This window comes from Lithobates pipiens, unplaced genomic scaffold (assembly GCF_037356315.1).
Source record: "Lithobates pipiens isolate NorthernLeopardFrog02 unplaced genomic scaffold, aLitPip1_a1.2 Scaffold_8, whole genome shotgun sequence".
NCBI classification, from domain to species: Eukaryota; Metazoa; Chordata; class Amphibia; order Anura; family Ranidae; genus Lithobates; species Lithobates pipiens.
Window position 1 is genome coordinate 216224438 of NW_027507903.1, and position 19471 is coordinate 216243908.

General features: G+C 39.9%; 1 protein-coding gene across 2 annotated transcripts in view; it reads left to right on the plus strand.

The window, feature by feature from the left end:
* DOCK4 (dedicator of cytokinesis 4) overlaps positions 1–19471 on the plus strand; it is a 490280-nt gene that overhangs the window by 380738 nt on the left and 90071 nt on the right. For both annotated transcript variants that reach the window (XM_077469314.1, XM_077469315.1), the window contains 4 exons: positions 4008–4101; positions 10744–10892; positions 13525–13611; positions 15464–15568. In XM_077469314.1, coding sequence (XP_077325440.1) covers positions 4008–4101; positions 10744–10892; positions 13525–13611; positions 15464–15568 — 435 coding nt within the window. The remainder of the gene's footprint in view (positions 1–4007; positions 4102–10743; positions 10893–13524; positions 13612–15463; positions 15569–19471) is intronic.

Here is a 19471-nt window from a genome sequence, read left to right on the forward strand (position 1 = left end):
CCCATGTAATTATGTGTGAGCAGAAAATTGAAAGCTGAAGGTCCTTAATATGCAGCGTATGCTGCTCCATTTCCAAATCTGCTAAAAAGTTTAAGGTGTGAACTTATCTAGAATCGTAAGATGCTAGCAGCAATTGTGGTGGCAACGGTAGTACTTGACAGCTGATTGAGGCTTGATATAGTTACCTGTCGAAAAACAGTTACAATAAGACCTTAAGGTCTTCTTTTAAATGCTTAAGTCAGCATGTTATTACCAAAGAACACTTTTCAAGAATTACAAAACTGGTGATTTTTATCATCTTCTTTTTTATCATTTCCTTTGGTTCATACAATGAACACTTTTTTAATGTGAATACTTTTAGAGATAAATGTATACAATAGCTGCTTCATGATATTAAGTAGGAAATTCGGTCATATTGTATTGCCATTGTTTGACCAGTTGCGGTAAAGCAAAATGTTTCCAATAGCCGTTTGCTAGCAAACTTGTGCATCTACTACAGAATGTTAGGCGAACAAATAAATTTTTCTTTAAGTGCTATACCACTGTATTCCTAACTAGCATGGCTGTTGCAGCCCTAAGATGTGGTACGATTTTGAGGATAAAAAAAAAATAAAACTTTGTGTTATTAGGAGCAGTTTGCTGGTAGATCTATGTTCCCATCCGACTATAATATGTGAGTATATCTCATGGCTATGTGAGGGAGCCTAAACTTGAAAATCTTCAGTACGGCAATGGAAATAATAAATTCTCTTTCACAGAAGATCATCCATATGTAAAATAAATAACCACAAGCTTGTTTTCCTCCAAAGATAAAATAAATATATCTGTATAGCTGCACGATTCTGGCCAAAATGAGAATCACGTTTTTTTGCTTAAAATAAAGGTCACGATTCTTGCAGTGTAAAATCATTCACATTCTACAAAAAAAAAAAAAAAAAAAAATTGGGCTAACTTTACTGGTTAGTTTTTTTTTTTATTCATTAAAGTGTCATTTTTTTTTCAAAAAAATGCATTTGAACGACTGCTGCACAAATACAGTGTACCTTAAAATATTGCAACAACCACCACTTTATTCTCTGGGGCCTCTACTAAAAAAAAAAAAAAAAAAAACACACACACACACACACACACACACACACACACACACACACACACACACACACACACACACACACACACACACACACACACACACACACACACACACACACACACACACACACACACACACACACACGTAATCTAAGTAATTTCTAGCAAAAAAAAAATGATTTTAGCTTGAAACCAACAAATGTCAGAAATAGGTTCAGTGTTTTAAGTGGTAAACTTCTCTCATTTATACACCAAAGTGTATTCCTTTGCTCTTAAGGACAAATTGTTACAATGTTTATGCTTAAGTTCCACTGCTAAAGAATCTTGTGATTCTTGGCAGACTGCCCATTTTTAAGGTAAAATGAGCAGATAGAGGCCCTTAATGTTGCATTCACATGTCAGACCTAACTATACCTTCAGTGATCTTTTTCTTTGAAATGACAAGCCCATGTCATAAAATGCTCAGTGGTCTATATAACTCGTGTCTTCGATACTCACGTGAGAGGAACAGAGATGTTCTGAAATGTTAACAGTAGTAGTGTTCAACTTTGTGATCGCTGTCATTAACTATCACAGCAATCACAAGGTACAGAGCCATCTCTGATTGGCGCTATGCATTTTAACTGTGCAATCACAGGCTTTGTGTGTCCCAGGAATCATGCATTAGTAAGCAGAGCTATGTTTTAACCGCTTAAGGACCGCCCCACGTACATATACTGCGGCAGGTCGGCCCTTAAGCGCAAAATCACATACCTGTACCTGATTCTTTTCTTTGGCTCTGGGGTGCACATGCGCACTGCTGGAGCTCTGCTCCCGCTGTGGCCCCGATGTCGGCTGAAAACATGGTTATCATTCCAAGAATAGCAGTCTGCCTATGTAAACAAGGCAGATCACCATTCTGCTAGCAAGGAAGACATAAATCTTGTGTTTCTGCCGAGCAGGAACACTGATCTCTCTTCCTACAGTTCAACCATCCCCCACACAGTAAGAAAACACTCCCAGGGAACACCTTTAACCCTTTAATTACCCCTGGAGTTAACCCCTTCCCTGCCGGTGTCATTAGAACAGTGACTTTTTTTTTTTTTAAGCACTGCTCACTGTATTAGTGTTGCTGGTCCCCAAAAAGTGTCACTTAGTGTCAGATTTGTCCACCACAAGGTCGCAGTCCTGCAATGAATTGCTAATTGCCACAATTACTAGTAAAAAAATTAAAAAGACCATAAATCTATTCCATAGTTTGTAGACTCTAAAACTTTTGTGCAAACCAATCAATATACTCTTATTGCGATTTTTTGCCAAAAACATGTAGCAGAATACATATTGGCCTAAATTGATAAAGAAATGTGTTTTTTTTTTTTTTAAACCAGATGTTGTCACTGTTTATACTGAAATAATAAAAAAAATTTGTAATTATGAAAATATGCAAATCTTTGATTTAGGTTTAGCTTCCTCTCTCCTATGAGTAACACCTTTTTATCTCACCCAAAAGTGGGTGTGTATGTCTCATTACTGTGATTGATGATGTCATATGAGAATGGAGTTTCCACGTCACCATGACAACCATGTCCAACGCCATTTTGAATAATTACCAATTTCAGCCTCTTAGTGGCAGTATTGGATTAGAAATTACTTTTAATGTTATTGACATAACCTTCTGATCTTGGCTTAGCAAAACACCATTAGTTGTCTAATGGTTGACAATCAAGTGTCAATATTCCCAGACACCCTGGTGTTAGCTTAAATATATGGGTTGAGAAAGTTACCCACATCATTAGTTGGGTTGTAAATACCATGAAAGTGAAGTCATACTTTGAATTACAACCTCACAAATATAGCTTCTAATACTTTCATGCCAATACAATTAGGATCTCACACTTGTGACTTTTCTCATATATATATATATATATATATATATATATGTGTGTGTGTGTGTATATGTATTACATGGGTTTATATGTGTCTAATTAATACAGATACACTGTAAACATATTATAAAAGAAAAAACTTATTTAAAATACATAATACAATAGGAATTGTGAATAAGCCCTCTGGTTTCTGTTACTTATTCTGAAAATATTATTTAGGTTTGTAAACTCATTTGAAATAAGATTCCCTAAACTATAAACATCTATGGAATCTCCCCTTATCTGGTTTATTTTACCAAGTGTTCAAACCTTTGAATTATAACCTGGGAGATGGCATAACCAGATTTACAGACTCTTTGTAAGACATAAAACAACTTTTGCAACAATGCCTATTCATTTAGCTATGAACTTAATTTAAACTTTAAAAAGAGATACAAGATGGCTTTGGGTTTGCTCAAAGCCTCCATGAAAATATACATATGAATATAAAGTCATTTAACCTCAAATGTTCTGACAATATGTTTTATAGCAGAAAGCAAAAAATATTTTTTTTCAAAATTGTCTGCCTTTTTTGTTTATATTACAAAAAATTAAAACCACAGAGGTGATCAAATACCACCAAAAGAAAGCTCTTTTTGTGGGAATAAATGACATCAATTTTATTTGGGTACAGTGTCGCAATTGTCAGTTAAAGCAATGCAGTTCAATATAGTACAAAATGGCCTGGTCAGGAAGGGGGATAAACCTTCCACAGCTGATGCGGATAAACTGGCCAGAATAGCCCATACACCAACCTGTCATTTTAAAATGTACAATTGCAGTTCTGTAGCACAGAGTTTCTCACTGGTAAGGTGTAGTATGTTAAGATGCTGCCTATATCTTTCAGAAAATTATCACATAAAGCTGCCGGTCCTTTTTGATGAATGTTTGAAAAATGTTGCTGGAAATTGTGTTTAAAAAATAGTACCACTTAATAAAAATATCTGCAATGCTGCCAGAAATTCTGGTTTTCTAAGAAATATAACTAAATGAAATCCTATTTCTTTACAGAATTTTTATAAAACGGAGTTGAACAAAGAAGAAATGTATATACGGTATATTCACAAACTTTATGACCTGCACATGAAAGCACAGAATTACACAGGTAAAATATGAACTTCTTAACTCTTCATAATATAAGTATTAAATAATATGGGTGAGGCTTTGTTTGCTTTAGTCAACCTCAAGCATTTTGTATTTAGAACAGTCTTATGTGAGATGATCAAATATGCAAGCTGGAGTTTAGTGATTGTTGAAGGGTTCTGGTTATGTGAATAAATGATTAATGTTGTGTGGACTATACCCTGAAGTGTATTGCCTGGCCAGTAATAAGTTTTAAGGTGTTACACCATATAACATAATATTCAGGTACGCTTACCCATAGCAGCAAGTCCTATTGTAAATAAAAGAAGACCACAATAACTTATTGTCCCCGGCAGCTACACAGACAAAACATCACGAGTGATGAGCGAAAAGTCATGTTCCAAATTTAAAATGACAAGCTCTTAGGAGTAATCACATAAAATATGGTGTTGTGCTAAATGGTCGTGGTAGTAAATGGTAGTAGGTCTGTAGAAACTCTATTTACTCTGCTACACCAAATGTTTCTTGTAAGGAGTAGGAGTAGAAATGTCAAGGATGTTCAGAAAGTGCATCATATTAGCCATATATAAGAAAACATCCTGGAGGAAACTGCTTACATAGCCCAAAAGGTTACTAGGCTAGTGAACTGATGGTCTGTTAAAAGGCAGCGGCCGATCCCATAAGCCAGTGTTGGTGTACTAAAGTGCTGATATGAACTAATAAATAAGTGACAAATACTAGAAGATGACCAAATAATATAGCTGCAATTATTGTGTATGTGAACTGATATCACACAAAAAGTATTGTTTATATTTAGAATGTATAATATTTAGAATATAATTTATAATGTATTAATGGTGCAGGATGTCAAAGTGGGGAACAGAGTACCTGGACCCAGAAGCCATTGTTGTTCTGGGTCTATCCTGTGGATTGGCTAGTCACTGGAAGTTACTTGCCGGACATGTTTTCATCAACTCCCCAATGCATCAACCTCCATAAATGCAAGCTGAACCGGAAACAGGATGTGCAGTTATGCTGTCTCCACGACAACACGTTTTATGCCCGAAACGCATTGTCCAGTTCAATAGTACTTTGCTCTTAGAAGAAACCTGTAGTTGAAAAATATAGGGTATGCAGTTGCTAACCTTCTAAGAATACTAGTTCCCTGGCTGTCTGGCATCAGTACTTTCTGAGCCATTGACTTGGAAAAAGTATGTAGCTAGAAAGTCAGAGTAAAGTTGGACCCTGTAAACTGCATACTTGTTCCATGGTCAGTGACTGGGATGTGGACAAACTTTGTGTTTCAGAAGAAGGTGTTGGCAATGGGAACCTCAATAATTTGTCAATATGTTTTCCTTCACTTTAAAGTTAATGTAAAAAAACCTAACAAAATCTTTTATCTGCTTATTTTTGGCCTTTTAAATATACAAGAAATCAACTTGTTTAAATCCATAAGTGACAAACATACCTGTTCATCCTGCTAGTAATCTGAAGAGTTGAAAACTTCCAGTATACTCTGCTGCAAGATTTATCTATTTGGAATGTTATTAGCCCTGCCTATGTCTCTCTGTGGACTACAGAACATTTCCCCTCTGTTATGTGGATGAGAGAGTAAAGGGACTCTCTAGTTCCACACACTGTCCAAGGGTGACAGTGCAGTTTCTCTAAAGATACAATGAGTGAGTATTCAGTGAAAAAAAATGTGCTAAATTCCGCACTGTCAAAAAAAAGAGGGAGGAAAGCTGCCAGCACCAAAAATTACAATTGCGAAGAATAAAAGTGGAAAAATTTTGGTGCAGCGATCTGGTGGGTCATCTAAAGTACATAGATAACCTGATACACATTTAAATGCATCAAAGTTAGAATACGGTAATTGTGAAGATATCAACATAACAATATACATGTGCAGCATTTAAATAATGCTATCAGGTGATTAAACCAATGTATACCATACATATAAATTCAAAGTAATCAGGTGATTAAACTAATGTATACTATACATATAACATGCGGTGATATCAAGCAATAATAGAAAAAAATCAATAAAGGAAAAAGTCCACTGAGTGAGAGAGTGTTTGATAAAATGGAAATGTCCAAAACTTCTGTATCTTGACACCCCAAATGGTAATTTTTAAGTCACCGCTGAACGTGCAGGAAAAGGGGAGATGAAGCACTGCCACCAATAACACTGAGGCTTACTGGAAAGTATGGATTCAGTAGCACATACGCCCTATGAATCAAACTGACTTGTAGTGGATCTATATCAAGTAGGGTTTATCCCGACCCATGACGTGAGGGATAATACCATTAATGTACTTAATTTAGTCCAATATACTAATAAACAAATACTCCCTGTGTTTTTTTGAGTACAGATGCAGAAAAAGCATTTGATAGAATAAATTGGAATTTTATGTTTGAGTCTCTTAAGCATAGGGGTGTGGGAAGACTGTATGATCCAATGGATATCTGGAGTTTACGCTACACCACAGGCATCAGTTAAAGTAAATGGAGTATTTTCAAAACCCTTTAAGATCACAAATAGCATGTGCCGGGGATGCCCCTTGTTGCCACTATTGTTCACTCTTACATTAGAACTTTTACTTAAGAAAGATCCGCCAAAACCCGGACATCCCATGGGTTATGCCTAGGAGATAACTATAAAGTCTCAGCTTACACAGCCGACTTGCTGTTTTCCATGTCAAATCCACTTGTCTCACTGCCTAACCTTATGAAGGAATTTGAAAACGATGGCTTTTTATCAAATTTAAAAATTAATTACGCTAAATCAGAACGTTGGGGTTGCGATTGCCTCCTTTAATACGAAAGGCTATACAACCAAATTTCAACTTTAACTGGGTATCTGCCTCACTGAGTTATTTGGGTACATATATACCATCAAACATAGAAAATACTTTTTCAGTAAATTTTTTACCTGTATATAATTCAGTATGATCCTTATTAGATGAGTGGCAACACGGATTACATTCGTGGTTTGGCGACTGTCATAGCATTAAAATGTATGCATTACCCGTTGTTATCCCAGTAGTTTTCTTTCGGCAGATAAGTACTTTTTACAAAATTTATATGGGAGAAGGAATGACCTAGGATTAGTAGAGGACTTTTGACGATACCCAAGTGCTATGGGGGATTAGCTATCCCTGATGTATTTAAGTATTATCAAGCAGCCCATTTAGGGAGGGTATTGGACTGGTATAGACATGCGGAATTTAAGCAATGGATAGACATGGAACAACAGCTGAGTCCTGTACCCCTGCGTAGAGCACCTTGGTGTTAAGCGGTGTTACCGCTCTCCCTTACAAAACATTCTATTATAGGTCCTACTTTGCGAATTTGTACTAAGATCTGTCGTGATCCTAGATATTCCTCGATCCAATCACCTTTGTACCCTATACTGGGAAATCCCAGTTTTCAGCCAGGAATGGAAAAGGGAGCCTTTAATAAATTGGAAGAGAAGGGATGCTTTCAAGCATCACACTTCTTGCAACAGGAGGCTTGGCCAACAATTGCAGCATTAATGCAACCAGCAGGGTATACCTCTGGCAAGCACTACAACTCCGTAATTTTTTAGGATCCTTGGGACCATCAACAAATTACCGACGTCAACTTACTGCATTTGAATTATATTGTGAGGAGAAAGAACCCCTTCCCGGGCTGATCTCTAAGATGTACATACTTTTAAATACTCCGTTGGAGGAGTTTGTGATGCCAACCATTAGTAAGTGGGAAAGAGACCTTAACCTTTACTTCAACCCAGCGCTGGAATATCATTTATTTAGCATTGAATTTGTCAATATGTACACAAATACAGGAATTTAATTACAATTTTTTTGTTTGTTTAGTGGGGTTTGGGGTATTTAGTAAAAGGAATTAAAGGGAGGATTAGAGTTTTAGGTAAGGAATGAGAACCTGGGAATAAGCTTTGTGGTATTTAGATCTCAATTCAGGTAAACGTTAAGGGTATAAATTGTGAATGTCTATGTAAAGATTGAGGAACTCTAAGCAAATATAAAACGCAATGAAGTATAAAAATATATTGTAATTTTTGAAAACACTATGTAATTATGTATTTTCTACCACCCTTTATATAAATAAAGAATTAAAAAAGACTTGTTGGCGATTCTTTACCAAAAATAGTAGATGGATAGTAGTTGGATGAATATAGACATGGATACAATTGGATAAAATAATCTTCTCACAAGGACCACCGGTCAACAAGAAGGGACGCTCCAAGATATATAAAACATCATGTGGATTCAAACATAGGGACAAAAAGGAATAAAAAAAAAAAACACAAAATGTATTATTAAAAATGAAAGATTTACACTCACATTTTGGAAAAGGTAAAACAAGTGCTTGTTAATTGATAAAATGAAGCAATGGGAACAGCAGGCTCAAGATTTCGTCCACAAAGATTTTCACTTTTTCACTTTTTCAATGAGTGATTATTGTCACTCTAGGGCAGGTCTCTCAAAACCCCAGCCCAAACCAAACCCCGGGCCACATCCGGCCTGCTTGTGTGTTTTGTCCGGCCCGCAGCTCACCCAGACTCACCCAGCCAAAAGAGAATTGCTGATCTACTGCCTTTTAAAAGCAGCTTCTGTTATGGGCAGTATGTCTGGCAGGTCCTGGAAACAAAGCCGCTCCCCCCACACCTGTGCTGCCATGCTTTTGCTGAGATTGGTTGCTTGGGCAGCCAACGTCTTAGCAACCAGTGACGTCATCAGCAGGGCACCTCCTGACTTCCCACCCGTTGTTTGTTTTAGAGATCCTTCCGCTTACAGCCTGCACGTGTAGCAGCAGGTGGGAGTCGGGAGGTGCAGGAGAGCTGAAGTCTACTCGTAGTGTGGCAAGAGGCAAATGGGCATAAACCTGCTACCGATATACATGTACAGGAGATTCTGCTGGGGACACTGATGACTAGGAGACACTGATGACTAGGAGACACTGATGATGGGGAGACTCTGATGGGGGACACTGATGATGGGGAGACTTTGCTAGGGACACTAGTGATGGGGAGACTTTGCTGGGGACACTGATGCTGGGGAGACTCTGCTGGGGACACGGATGATGGGGAGACTCTGGGAGACACTGATGATGAGGAGACTCTGCTGGGGTCAGAGATGATAGGGAACTTCTGATGGGGGACACTGATGATGAGGAGACTCTGATGGGGTACACCGATGAGGAGATTCTGATGGGGGACACCGATGATGATGACTCTGATGGGGAACACTGATGATGATGACTCTGATGGGGAACACTGATGATGATGACTCTGATGGGGGACACTCTGCTGGGGACACTGATGATGGGGAGACTCTGCTGGGGACACTGATGATGGGGAGACTCTGCTGGGGACACTGATGATGGGGAGACTCTGCTGGGGAAACTGATGATGGGGGACACTGATGATGGGGAAACTCTGCTGGAGACACTAATGATGGGGAAACTCTGCTGGTGACACTAATGATGGGGAGACTCTGATGGGGAGACTGATTACAAAAATGATCCATGTAAAATATATTCATTTATTTAAATTGTATTCCTTCATTTACTGTATACATTTATACATAGATTTACTGATTTTCTTTTTGGCGCCCGAATATTTGTAAAATCTACTATGTGACCCTCGTGTTGAAAAGTTTGGAGACCCCTGCTCTAGGGCATAGAATTTGTTACTAGTAAATTCATTAGGTGAAAATAAAGCAAAAAGCTAAACAAACAAAAATGCAGCCACCATATCTACAGTTTTGATCTCGGCAGTATATGATGTTTTAGTAAATATTTATCCAGGATCAGAAGTTCTCAGCTGAAGTTCTCAGCAAGCATGCTATATATCTGCATGGAGATTGTATGTACCAATTGTGTTAGTATAGGTTTTCCTGGTTGTTTCAAATTCATTCCACAACCTAAAAACATACTGATAGGTTAGGTGGCTACCATCCATATTTGCAATAATTTCTGTGATTCATAAAGACTTGTGAAGATACATTTTGTGAAAGTGTCTCGTGAGTTGAAAAAGTGATGACTAATGCGCCAAATTCACCTACCTGTCTAGAACTTGTACTTGCATTTGGTTTATGCTGTGATACTTTTAGAATGCACACTTTTGCAAAATCGGAGACCGCTTTTCTCTCAGTATTGTATGCCTAAAGAGAGTTGGTCTTGGCTCCAATTTTACTTTTGGTGCATTTAATGCAACACAATATAAAAGCGGCACATCCATTGTGACACAATGTAAAAATATGACATGTAAGAACTACCTGAATTTGCTGCATTAGTCGCTGCCAAAACCAAAAGTGTCGCAAATGCTAAATGAATTTGGCGCAATACATTAACTAAAGGGATTAATGCCAAAAAAGTGGCGCAGCAGCATTATTGAATTCCTCCTCCTCAATGTGTTCATGACTTTGGTTACAGACATTAGATTGTCAGCCCCTTGTAGGACCAGTCTTTTCTGGCCCCATTCACATGTGTGGGCTGTTGCTGTGTGCTAACCTATGCATCACTGCACCGTAGGGGTGTGAAGCCAGCCTAAAAGTTCTGTTGATAAAGGTGTCAGCTCCTCTATAAAGAACGAAAATAGTTAATGTATGCTCCTTTCATAGTCTGCTGTTTAATTGTACTTTTGTGTGCTCTGCAGAGGCTGCCTACACTCTTTTACTGTATGATGAGTTACTGGAATGGTCTGACCGACCACTTAGAGAGTTTCTAAGCTACCCAATGCAAACAGAATGGCAAAGAAAAGAGTACCTTCATATGACCATCATCCAAAATTTTGACCGCGGGAAAGTAAGTCAGCTAATGTCTTGTGTTTTGTTCTTAACATTGTTTAGATTTATTATACCATGTTACCCCATACACAGGAAATGATCTGCTCAATGTGCCTTTACAGTGTAGGAAAAGCATGGCATAAACGCTTTTTCATTTCACTTTTTCCCTTGCTTTTACATTTCACTCTCTATCACAGTTTCATCATAAAGCACATTTGTTACAATTGTGTAAAAGTAGCAGGTGCTGCCACTGGGTATTGGAAAATGAATGTCTGGTATAACCATTTCTTTGGATACGCAAGGAGGGGGTAACTAATGTTTACACCGCAACTATCTATAGCCTGTGGCACTTTTATCAAGTCACAACACCAAGGTAAAATATAAGAATTTATTACATGAAAAAATACATATATTATAAAACACATATCATTATACATGTATACCAACAGTGAAAAACATCAAATTGCATTCAAAAACCTTCAAGTCTGAGAAGACCTGACATCAATATATGACAACTGAGCTCATGTTGTCCATCAATCAAGAAGGTCTGGGGTTAAATTCTCTATGCTTTTCGCAAGATAAAAACTTGCTTCCTCAGGAGAAGCTCACAGGGATATCTGAAGATAGAAAGCATGCACACATATGGATGAAGACATTTTGAGGTAAAAAAGCTCAGAAATCCAATACAAAACAAATGAAAAGTGCCCAAATAGATAACAAATGAAAAAAGACCATACCTAATGGAGATCTGTGATCAAGGCTTGAGCCACACCTGCACCATCCACTCCCAACTGCAGATGGAAAGCAACTTATTCAAGCCCTGGGCTAATAAAGCCAGGTGCTTGACAACCCTGCCCCTCTAGCATCACCATGGCAGAAATCAGGCAATAGGCTCCTGTCAGAGGGGGTAGGCAACAAGTGCCATCGCCCAAATGACACAGCCGATGAAAATGACATACAGGCCAGGGATGGGACAGGGCCACCAGGTAGCCATGTCACACCAGATTTCAAGTCTCACAGTGAGTGCAATGCCAAACCCCTGCACACACGCCGCTGCCTGACGAGGTCACAGGGGTCCTGGCCAAGATGCAAAAACTCAGGTCTCAAAGTCTCAGGAACCGGAAGCTTTAGGTGATGCGCAGCCCATCCATCCCCTGGTTATACCTTTTAACCTCTCATGTGCTTTTTATCTTCAGATATCCCTTGCAAAATGCATAGAGAATTTAAGTACGATTTTAAGCAAGTTGTCATATGTTGATGTCAGGTCTTTTCAGACTTGAAGGTTTTTGAATGCCATTTGATGATTTTTTACTGTTGGTATACATATGTAATATGTATTTTATAATATACTGTATGTAATTTTTCATGTAGTAAATTTTCTTATATTTTACCTTGGTGTTGTGACTTGATAAAAGTCCCATGGGCTATAGATAGTTGTGGTGTATGTACTAATCGGGACTGCAACACAAACGGTACCCATTTCATACCAGCATCCTTTTGTATAATAGGGGTAACTAATGTTGTTTTAGTTAAGAGCACGTTTAATTGGGGCTTGGTGAATTTTAGTGATTTTGCATAGCTTTTAAAAGACATCTATCAACTAATTTCCATCCTCATCGGATTTCGCTATTCCCATATATGGGTAAAGCTAGTAAAGATTGTAGACCAGATTGTGGCCAGATTTAGATTTTCACCCAATTTCTATATCTACGTCTGTTTCTTTGTCCATTTTTACAGTGTGTCAGATGTGGCCTGTATAATTAAGGTGGAAATTACTATTCTTGCACTGGCCTCAAATGTATATTGTGGCAGTAGAATGATTTGTGCCAACAGAGACATTTCAGTAAGAGGCTCAGCAGTAAGGTTCATACACTGCACCTACAAGTTCTAGGCTTAGATGCAACAACCCAAATTCTTATCCCTGCCATGTATCATAGCCATTCATACCATACACAACACTAGTACCGCTTCCCCTTTTTTGCAAGTTCCACATTACCAATTGATTGCCTGCTTTGCCTCTGATTTTTTTTTTGCCAGTATCAAAGCTTCGTCCTGGTTACACTGTAGTTGCACAGGAGGAAACAAATCGCCCACAATGGACTTTCCTATGGTCATTTTGTCTGTGGAGATCCATGTGCAGTTTTGGGGGGAATGGTCCACTTTAAAAGAAACCTAAGGTCTTCTCCTGAAGATGCAAGTTGCTTGGCTGGTATGCTGACTTTCAATACTTTTAGTCATTAAGGAGGAACTAGAATACAAATCGGGAAAGTCAGAGTAATGTCAGAAGTCCTGATCTGAATACTTTTCTTGATTAGTGACAGCCAAGTATTGAATGAAGAGCGTTGGCATTACAACTGCGCAACTAGCATTTGCAGAATAACAAATAATACATTCTGATCTGCTTGTTTTGCAGAAAGCAGTCACTGGTTTACCAGTCTGTGGTATCTGTGGTTTATTTTTCTAAACATTACTCTTATATTTTGTATAATGAAAACCTCATATATGAGCAACAGTTGAGAGTCTATTTCTTTGAATTTTTTTTTAGCTTTTGTGCGATACAGAGCATATACAAAATGATGTGTATGTCTCTAACATTCACACACTGATTACAGGTTTTATGGACCTTTGTTTCTTTTTATTTCTATGCACAGTGCTGGGAGAATGGAATTATACTCTGCAGGAAACTTGCTGAACAGTATGAAAACTACTATGACTACAGGAATCTCAGCAAAATGAGGGTAACGTAACAGTAGTGTTTACTATTATATAATCAAATGTTTTAAGTGCACTCAGAGCACACTGACCCAAGGTGTACATATTAAATATTTATTTTGGAAAGTGCTCTTTGCCATGAAGCTGTAGTCACACCTGTCACTTGGGGCTGCAGCTCAAAGGAGATCTACATATGTTGGCTTCATGCACAGGAATGGAAGGTTCCAGTTGTAGAGCAGTGCTGCTGTGTTTACATGGCATGTGTATAGCAGTTTTCTGACTTGGCAGCAGGTGGCACTATATATATCAATTGATAAGCCTATAGCAAGGATATGCCACGCCAAGCAGAGATAGAATCCGCCAGTCAGAAGGGGACAAGGCAGGTGCTTGGTGCATGTTTAACGCTTGCACTGCTGAAGCATTTGAGGGAGCACAGCATGGTGACTGCAGCAGGTAATTGCATGGGGTAGCTACCTCCATATGACTCTGACTACTATAAGGGGGTGTGAGAAGCTGTGAGATCTGTGGGATACCAATGATGCAAATAACAGGGGATCCGATTGTAGGGCAGCATCCCTTGTGATGACCACTTTACTGCAGTCACTACAAAATTGGGGACACCATTACTTGGGTGCAAATTAATAGCTGATTGCAGGTAACCGCTCACATGAAAGGTTACATTCGGTCAGCACTTCTGACTGAGCCTGGATTTGCAGCCAGAAATGCTGGCTCTCGCTGTATACACACTGGATGCTGCTAAGCACCCAGTGTGTATATGCTCATTGCATAAGGTGGCATAGTGTAGAGTCTTGAGGAAGGGGCCCAACTTATGATTGTGCACACAGGCCCACTGCACTCAGAAGACACAGCTGCATTCTTGAGGGGAATTGACCCAGGCATTTTTGTAATTCTAGGGCTGGTGTCTTCAAAGTTTTTAAACAAAGTGCCAGTTTACTGCCCTTCAGACTTTAGTGGGGCCAGACTGTGGCCACTGGGAGTTGAAATTGTCCTGGCATCAGTGGGAGTAAACGGTGCATCTTTAGCATTAGGGAAAGGAATAGTGCACTATCATTGGTGTCAATGGGAGGAACAGTGGCCCATTTTTGATGTCAATGGGAGGAATAGTGTCCCATTGTTGTCAGTGGAAGAAATCATCCCCCGTTATTGATGTCAGTAGCAGGAGCTATGCCTCATTGTTTACGTCAGTGGGAGAAATAGTGTCTTATATCAGTGGAAGGAAAAGTGCCCTAAGGGCTGGATAAAGCCAAGCAAGGGGCTGCATATGGCCTCCCGGGCAGCAGTTTGGAGACCACTGTTTTAGTGTATTCCTTTAAAAAAAAATGTGTGCTTGAGATGATTGAATGGTCTTTGTGGGCTCAGTTGAATTATGGTCAGTGCCATTATAAGGCAATCCATCCTCTAATTTGAATTTTAAGAGGGTAATCATTCAGTGTAAATAGCTTAATTTACTTCAGAGAAAATGATAGTTGCATAAATTTCATTTGTCTGTCACTGTCTAATGGTGACTTTGACAAGGTTAGGCAATAGTTAGGTTGTCCCAACAACAATATATAAACTTGACTTGCTTCCATTGTAGGGAATTTTAAAGTTGAAATGTTTAGATCTCGTCTAATCTTTAGACAATTGTTATAGCTGTTTATCACAAAGATGGGCACGACACAGTAGACCCTAATACACGTATGCTTATTGGATATTTTCAAGCATGCATATTTGTCATTTGGGTTATTGTAGGTGTTATTGTTCTGATGCAAACTAAAGAAAGTATGTAAAGTGTGCATTTTTGTAGTTGTATTCATAAATACTGTATATACATTTAATATTCTGTATTAAAGCTCTCAACGTTCTCCTTTTTACCAGATGATGGAAGCTTCTTTGTATGATAAAATAATGGACCAGCAACGTTTGGAGCCTGAATTTTTCCGTGTTGGATTTTATGGGAAAAAATTCCCATTTTTCTTAAGAGTAAGTTGCAAAATATTTTTATTTAATTTGAAGGTAATCAATTTAAGAGAAGAAAGCAATAGGGATGAGCCGAACACTCCCCGGGTCGCACCAGAACACCAACAGGCAAAACATCTGTGTGAACATCGTTAGTCTGTGGGACATGAATGTGAATAATCAAAAGTGTTAATTTTAAAGGCTTGTATGCAAGTTAATGTATTGCTGGGTTCCAGCAATATAGATAAAAATCTATGAAAAAATCGGCGTGGGTTCCTCTCAGTCCACACCATGCCCTTTAGGTCTAATATGGATATTAAGGGGAACTCCACGCCAAAAAAAATAAACCAGCATGGGGTCCCCTCCAAATCCATACCAGGCCCTTTGGGTCTGGTGTAGATTTTAAGGGAATCGCCACACCATTTTTTTTTATTTTAAAAAATTGTGTGGGGTCCCCCCAAAATCCATACCAGACCCTTAACTGAGCAAGCAGCCTGGCAGGCCAGGAAAGGGGGGACGAGCGAAACTCCTCCCTCCTAAACCATACCATGCTGCTTGCCCTCAACATGGGAAGGGTGCTTTGGGGTCCCCCCCAAAGCACCTTGTCCCCATGTTGATGGGAACAAGGGCCTCGTTCCCACAACCCTGGTCATTGGTTGTGGAGGCTTTGCAGGTGGGAGGCTTCTCAGAATCTGGAAGCCCCCTTTAACAACCAGATCCCACCCCCCATGTGAATAGATATGGGGTACATTGTACCCCTACCCATTCACCAAAAAAGTGTCCAAAAGTAAAAACCACAAAAGACAGTTGTTGACAATTCCCTTATTAAAAAAGAAAAAAAAAGTGTCCCGTGATGTACATCCATCATCAATCACGCTGCCCGACGGACCCGAAAAAAAAGTGACAAGCGTTATATAGGCACGGGCGGGGCCACCGGCTGATGTAACTGGATGACCCTGCACCGCTCTGGCGGCACAAGGGGGGAATTACTCGGTTACATCAACGGGTGGCCCCGCCCTTGCCTATATAACACCTGTCACAGCCAAGAGACAGCAGTCAGCGATCTTTTTTTTTTTCGGGTCCATTGGTTGGCGTGATTCAAGATTAATAGACATCGCAGGACACTTTTTTTTTCTTTTTTAATAAATTGTCAAAAACTGTGTATTGTGGTTTTTACTTTTTGCGGGTAAGTAAAACCCCTTTACTTATTATTGTGGGGTGTCCCAGTGATAGTAACAATCAATCAAGCTAGCTAGGGGCTGGACACCTGTGTGCGTTGACCATACGGTGGAGTTTTGGGCTAGCTGTGGGTGTTTGCAAACTGTACCTTTTTTGCTTGTGTCTGGCTGTTTTTTACCTGTATGATGGCGCACAAAGGTGTGCCATTTTACCTTGGTTCACCAGGGTGAACATGCGTTCGCAAGAGTGTCGCCATGCTCAGCAGTTGTCTGGCAGCCAATGCCGCACATGCATTCACAAAAGCGCCGCTGGACTTAGCAGTTTGTTTGGCAGCCATGGCACACATGTATTTGCAAAAGCGACTCTGGACTTTGTTTGGTGGCTATGCCACACATGCGCAATAGCCTTTATCTGGGCGTAAGAAGATTTGCGCCATACGCAAATACAGCCACGCCAGTTCGACGGAACGATGCACATACATGTACATGCATGCGTCGGATTCTCTGGCGCACAACTAGGTAATTTTAACTGTATATGCCAAGCATGGGGTGCTTCCAGAAGGCAGCTGTGGGACACAGAGCAGTCTCTGAACAGGCACTTGCAGCGGTTCATTTCTCCTTACCCAGGTCACATGAGTCACCAAGTGTTGCTTGGCAGGCTAAGGTGCTTAGCAGGATTGTTGGATAGGGGCTTGGTGAGCCCTATTAAAGGGTCTCCCTTCTGAGGTGTTTTAATACTACACCCAAGTATTCTCTTTTTGTGGCTAGTAAATGTCTTCAAAAAATAGGAGTGGGGCTAACACTACAGGGAAGGGCACACCTATGTCAGTAGTTCCTGATGAACTTGGTTGTATCCCTTTTGTTATATCCCTTGAAGGACCAGAGGCTTTTGGGCAATCTGAGCCGTTGTGCATATCTGGTATTGTGCCTATAGTCAACGCTGCTGCTTCACCCTTTATCACCAAGGATTCATCCAGCTGTTGCAGCAATTGGCATCTGCCTGTCCGTAAAGGATCAAGTCAAATGGCCTGATAGTCCTAACCAGGAGGATGATCTGCCTGTAATAAGACAGATATTTCTTGAGCGTGTTTTGCTATTAGCACCTTAAAGGATTCAATACAGCAAGTTTCTTGTTTGGCTCTCTCGTCTGTAAATATGCGCAGCCTTTTGTGGCTTAAGAACTGGTCAGCCGAGCTTCCTTGTAAGAAGTTATTGGCAGGTTTCCCTTTTCATGGGGAATGTTTATTTGGTGATCATTTGGACAAATATATTGAAAAGATTTCCGGAGGGAAGAGTTCTCTACTTGCTGTAAAGAAATGTACCAGGCGTCCCTCACTCCATTGAGTGGGGGGAAGGCTGCTGCACTTTGCAGACATTTGGAGAATAATTTAGGATGAGTGGGTCACCTCAATTATATCCCACAGTTACAAGCTGGAGTTGCGGGGGGTTCCCCTTCAGAGGTTTAGAAGAACCAGCGTTCCCTCAGATCCTCCAAAAAGAGACTTATTGCTTCAGGCATTACATCATTTAGGACATCAAGGAGTGATTGTATAAGTTCCTGTATCCGAAAGAGCAAACCTGTTTTACAGTTTAAAAACCAAAGGGGGTCACAAGGGCCAATTTTTGGACCCAAGATCCCTGAACCAGTATCTACTAATCCAGTCCTTTCAGATAGAGTCTGTCCGCTCAGTTGTAGCCTTGCTCCAGATGGAAGACTTTTTAGCCTCCATCGATGTAAAAGACGCGTATTTACACATATCTATCTTTCAGCCTCATCAGAGGTTTCTGCGATTTGTAGAGGAACGTCATTTTCTGTTTGTGGCTTTACCCTTCGGGCTTTCTACAGCTCTCCGGGTGTTCACAAAGGTCCTAGCACCAGTACTGGGTCTTTTTAAGGACCCAAGGGATCCTGGTGCTTGGGTATCTGGACAACCTCCTGCTCAGAGATCACTCATTACAGGCTCTATAACAGAGTATAACTTGCACAGTTATATTGCACAATATTATATAATAATATTATAATATAATAATATTATATTGCACAATATTTGAAAAGCTTAGGCTGGATCACAAATACTGAAAAGTCAGCTTTGAAACCAGCTCAAAGTCTAAAGTATTTAGTCTGATCCTAGATATGATTCTATCGGCAGTCCATATCCCAGGAGTAGAGAACTGGAAGGTAGATTATCTCAGCTGTCAGCAGATCTGCCCAGGGGAATTTGTCCCTACACCCAGGGGTGATCCAGGAAATTTGCCAGCATTGGGGATGGCCAGAGGTCGACTTATTAGCATCCTGGTTCAGCAACAAGCTAAAGCAATTTGTGTCCTGAACAAGGGATCCTCTGGCAATTGGAGCAGATGCTTTGATAGTTAAAGGGAGCTAGTACTCCCTGGTTTATGGTTTCCCTCCAATCCCTCTCCTTCCACATTTGTTGAGCAGGATTCAGAGAGAGGGGTTACAGTCATTCTGGTGTCACCAGCGTGGCCCAGAAGGCCCTGGTTCCTGGAGATTGTGAGACTTAAAATAGACGAGCCATGGGCGCTTCAACGTCGCCCTGATCTACTGTCAAGGACCTATATTCCACCCCAATTTACAGGCTCTAAATTTGATGGCATGGTTATTGAAGCCAGGCTGCTGAAGGACTGTGGCATCTCAGGACTAGTAGTGTCTACCCTAGTGAATTCTAGAAAAGCTGTCACTAGGAAGATTTATCATAAGGTCTGGAAGACTTGTATTGCTTGGTGTGAA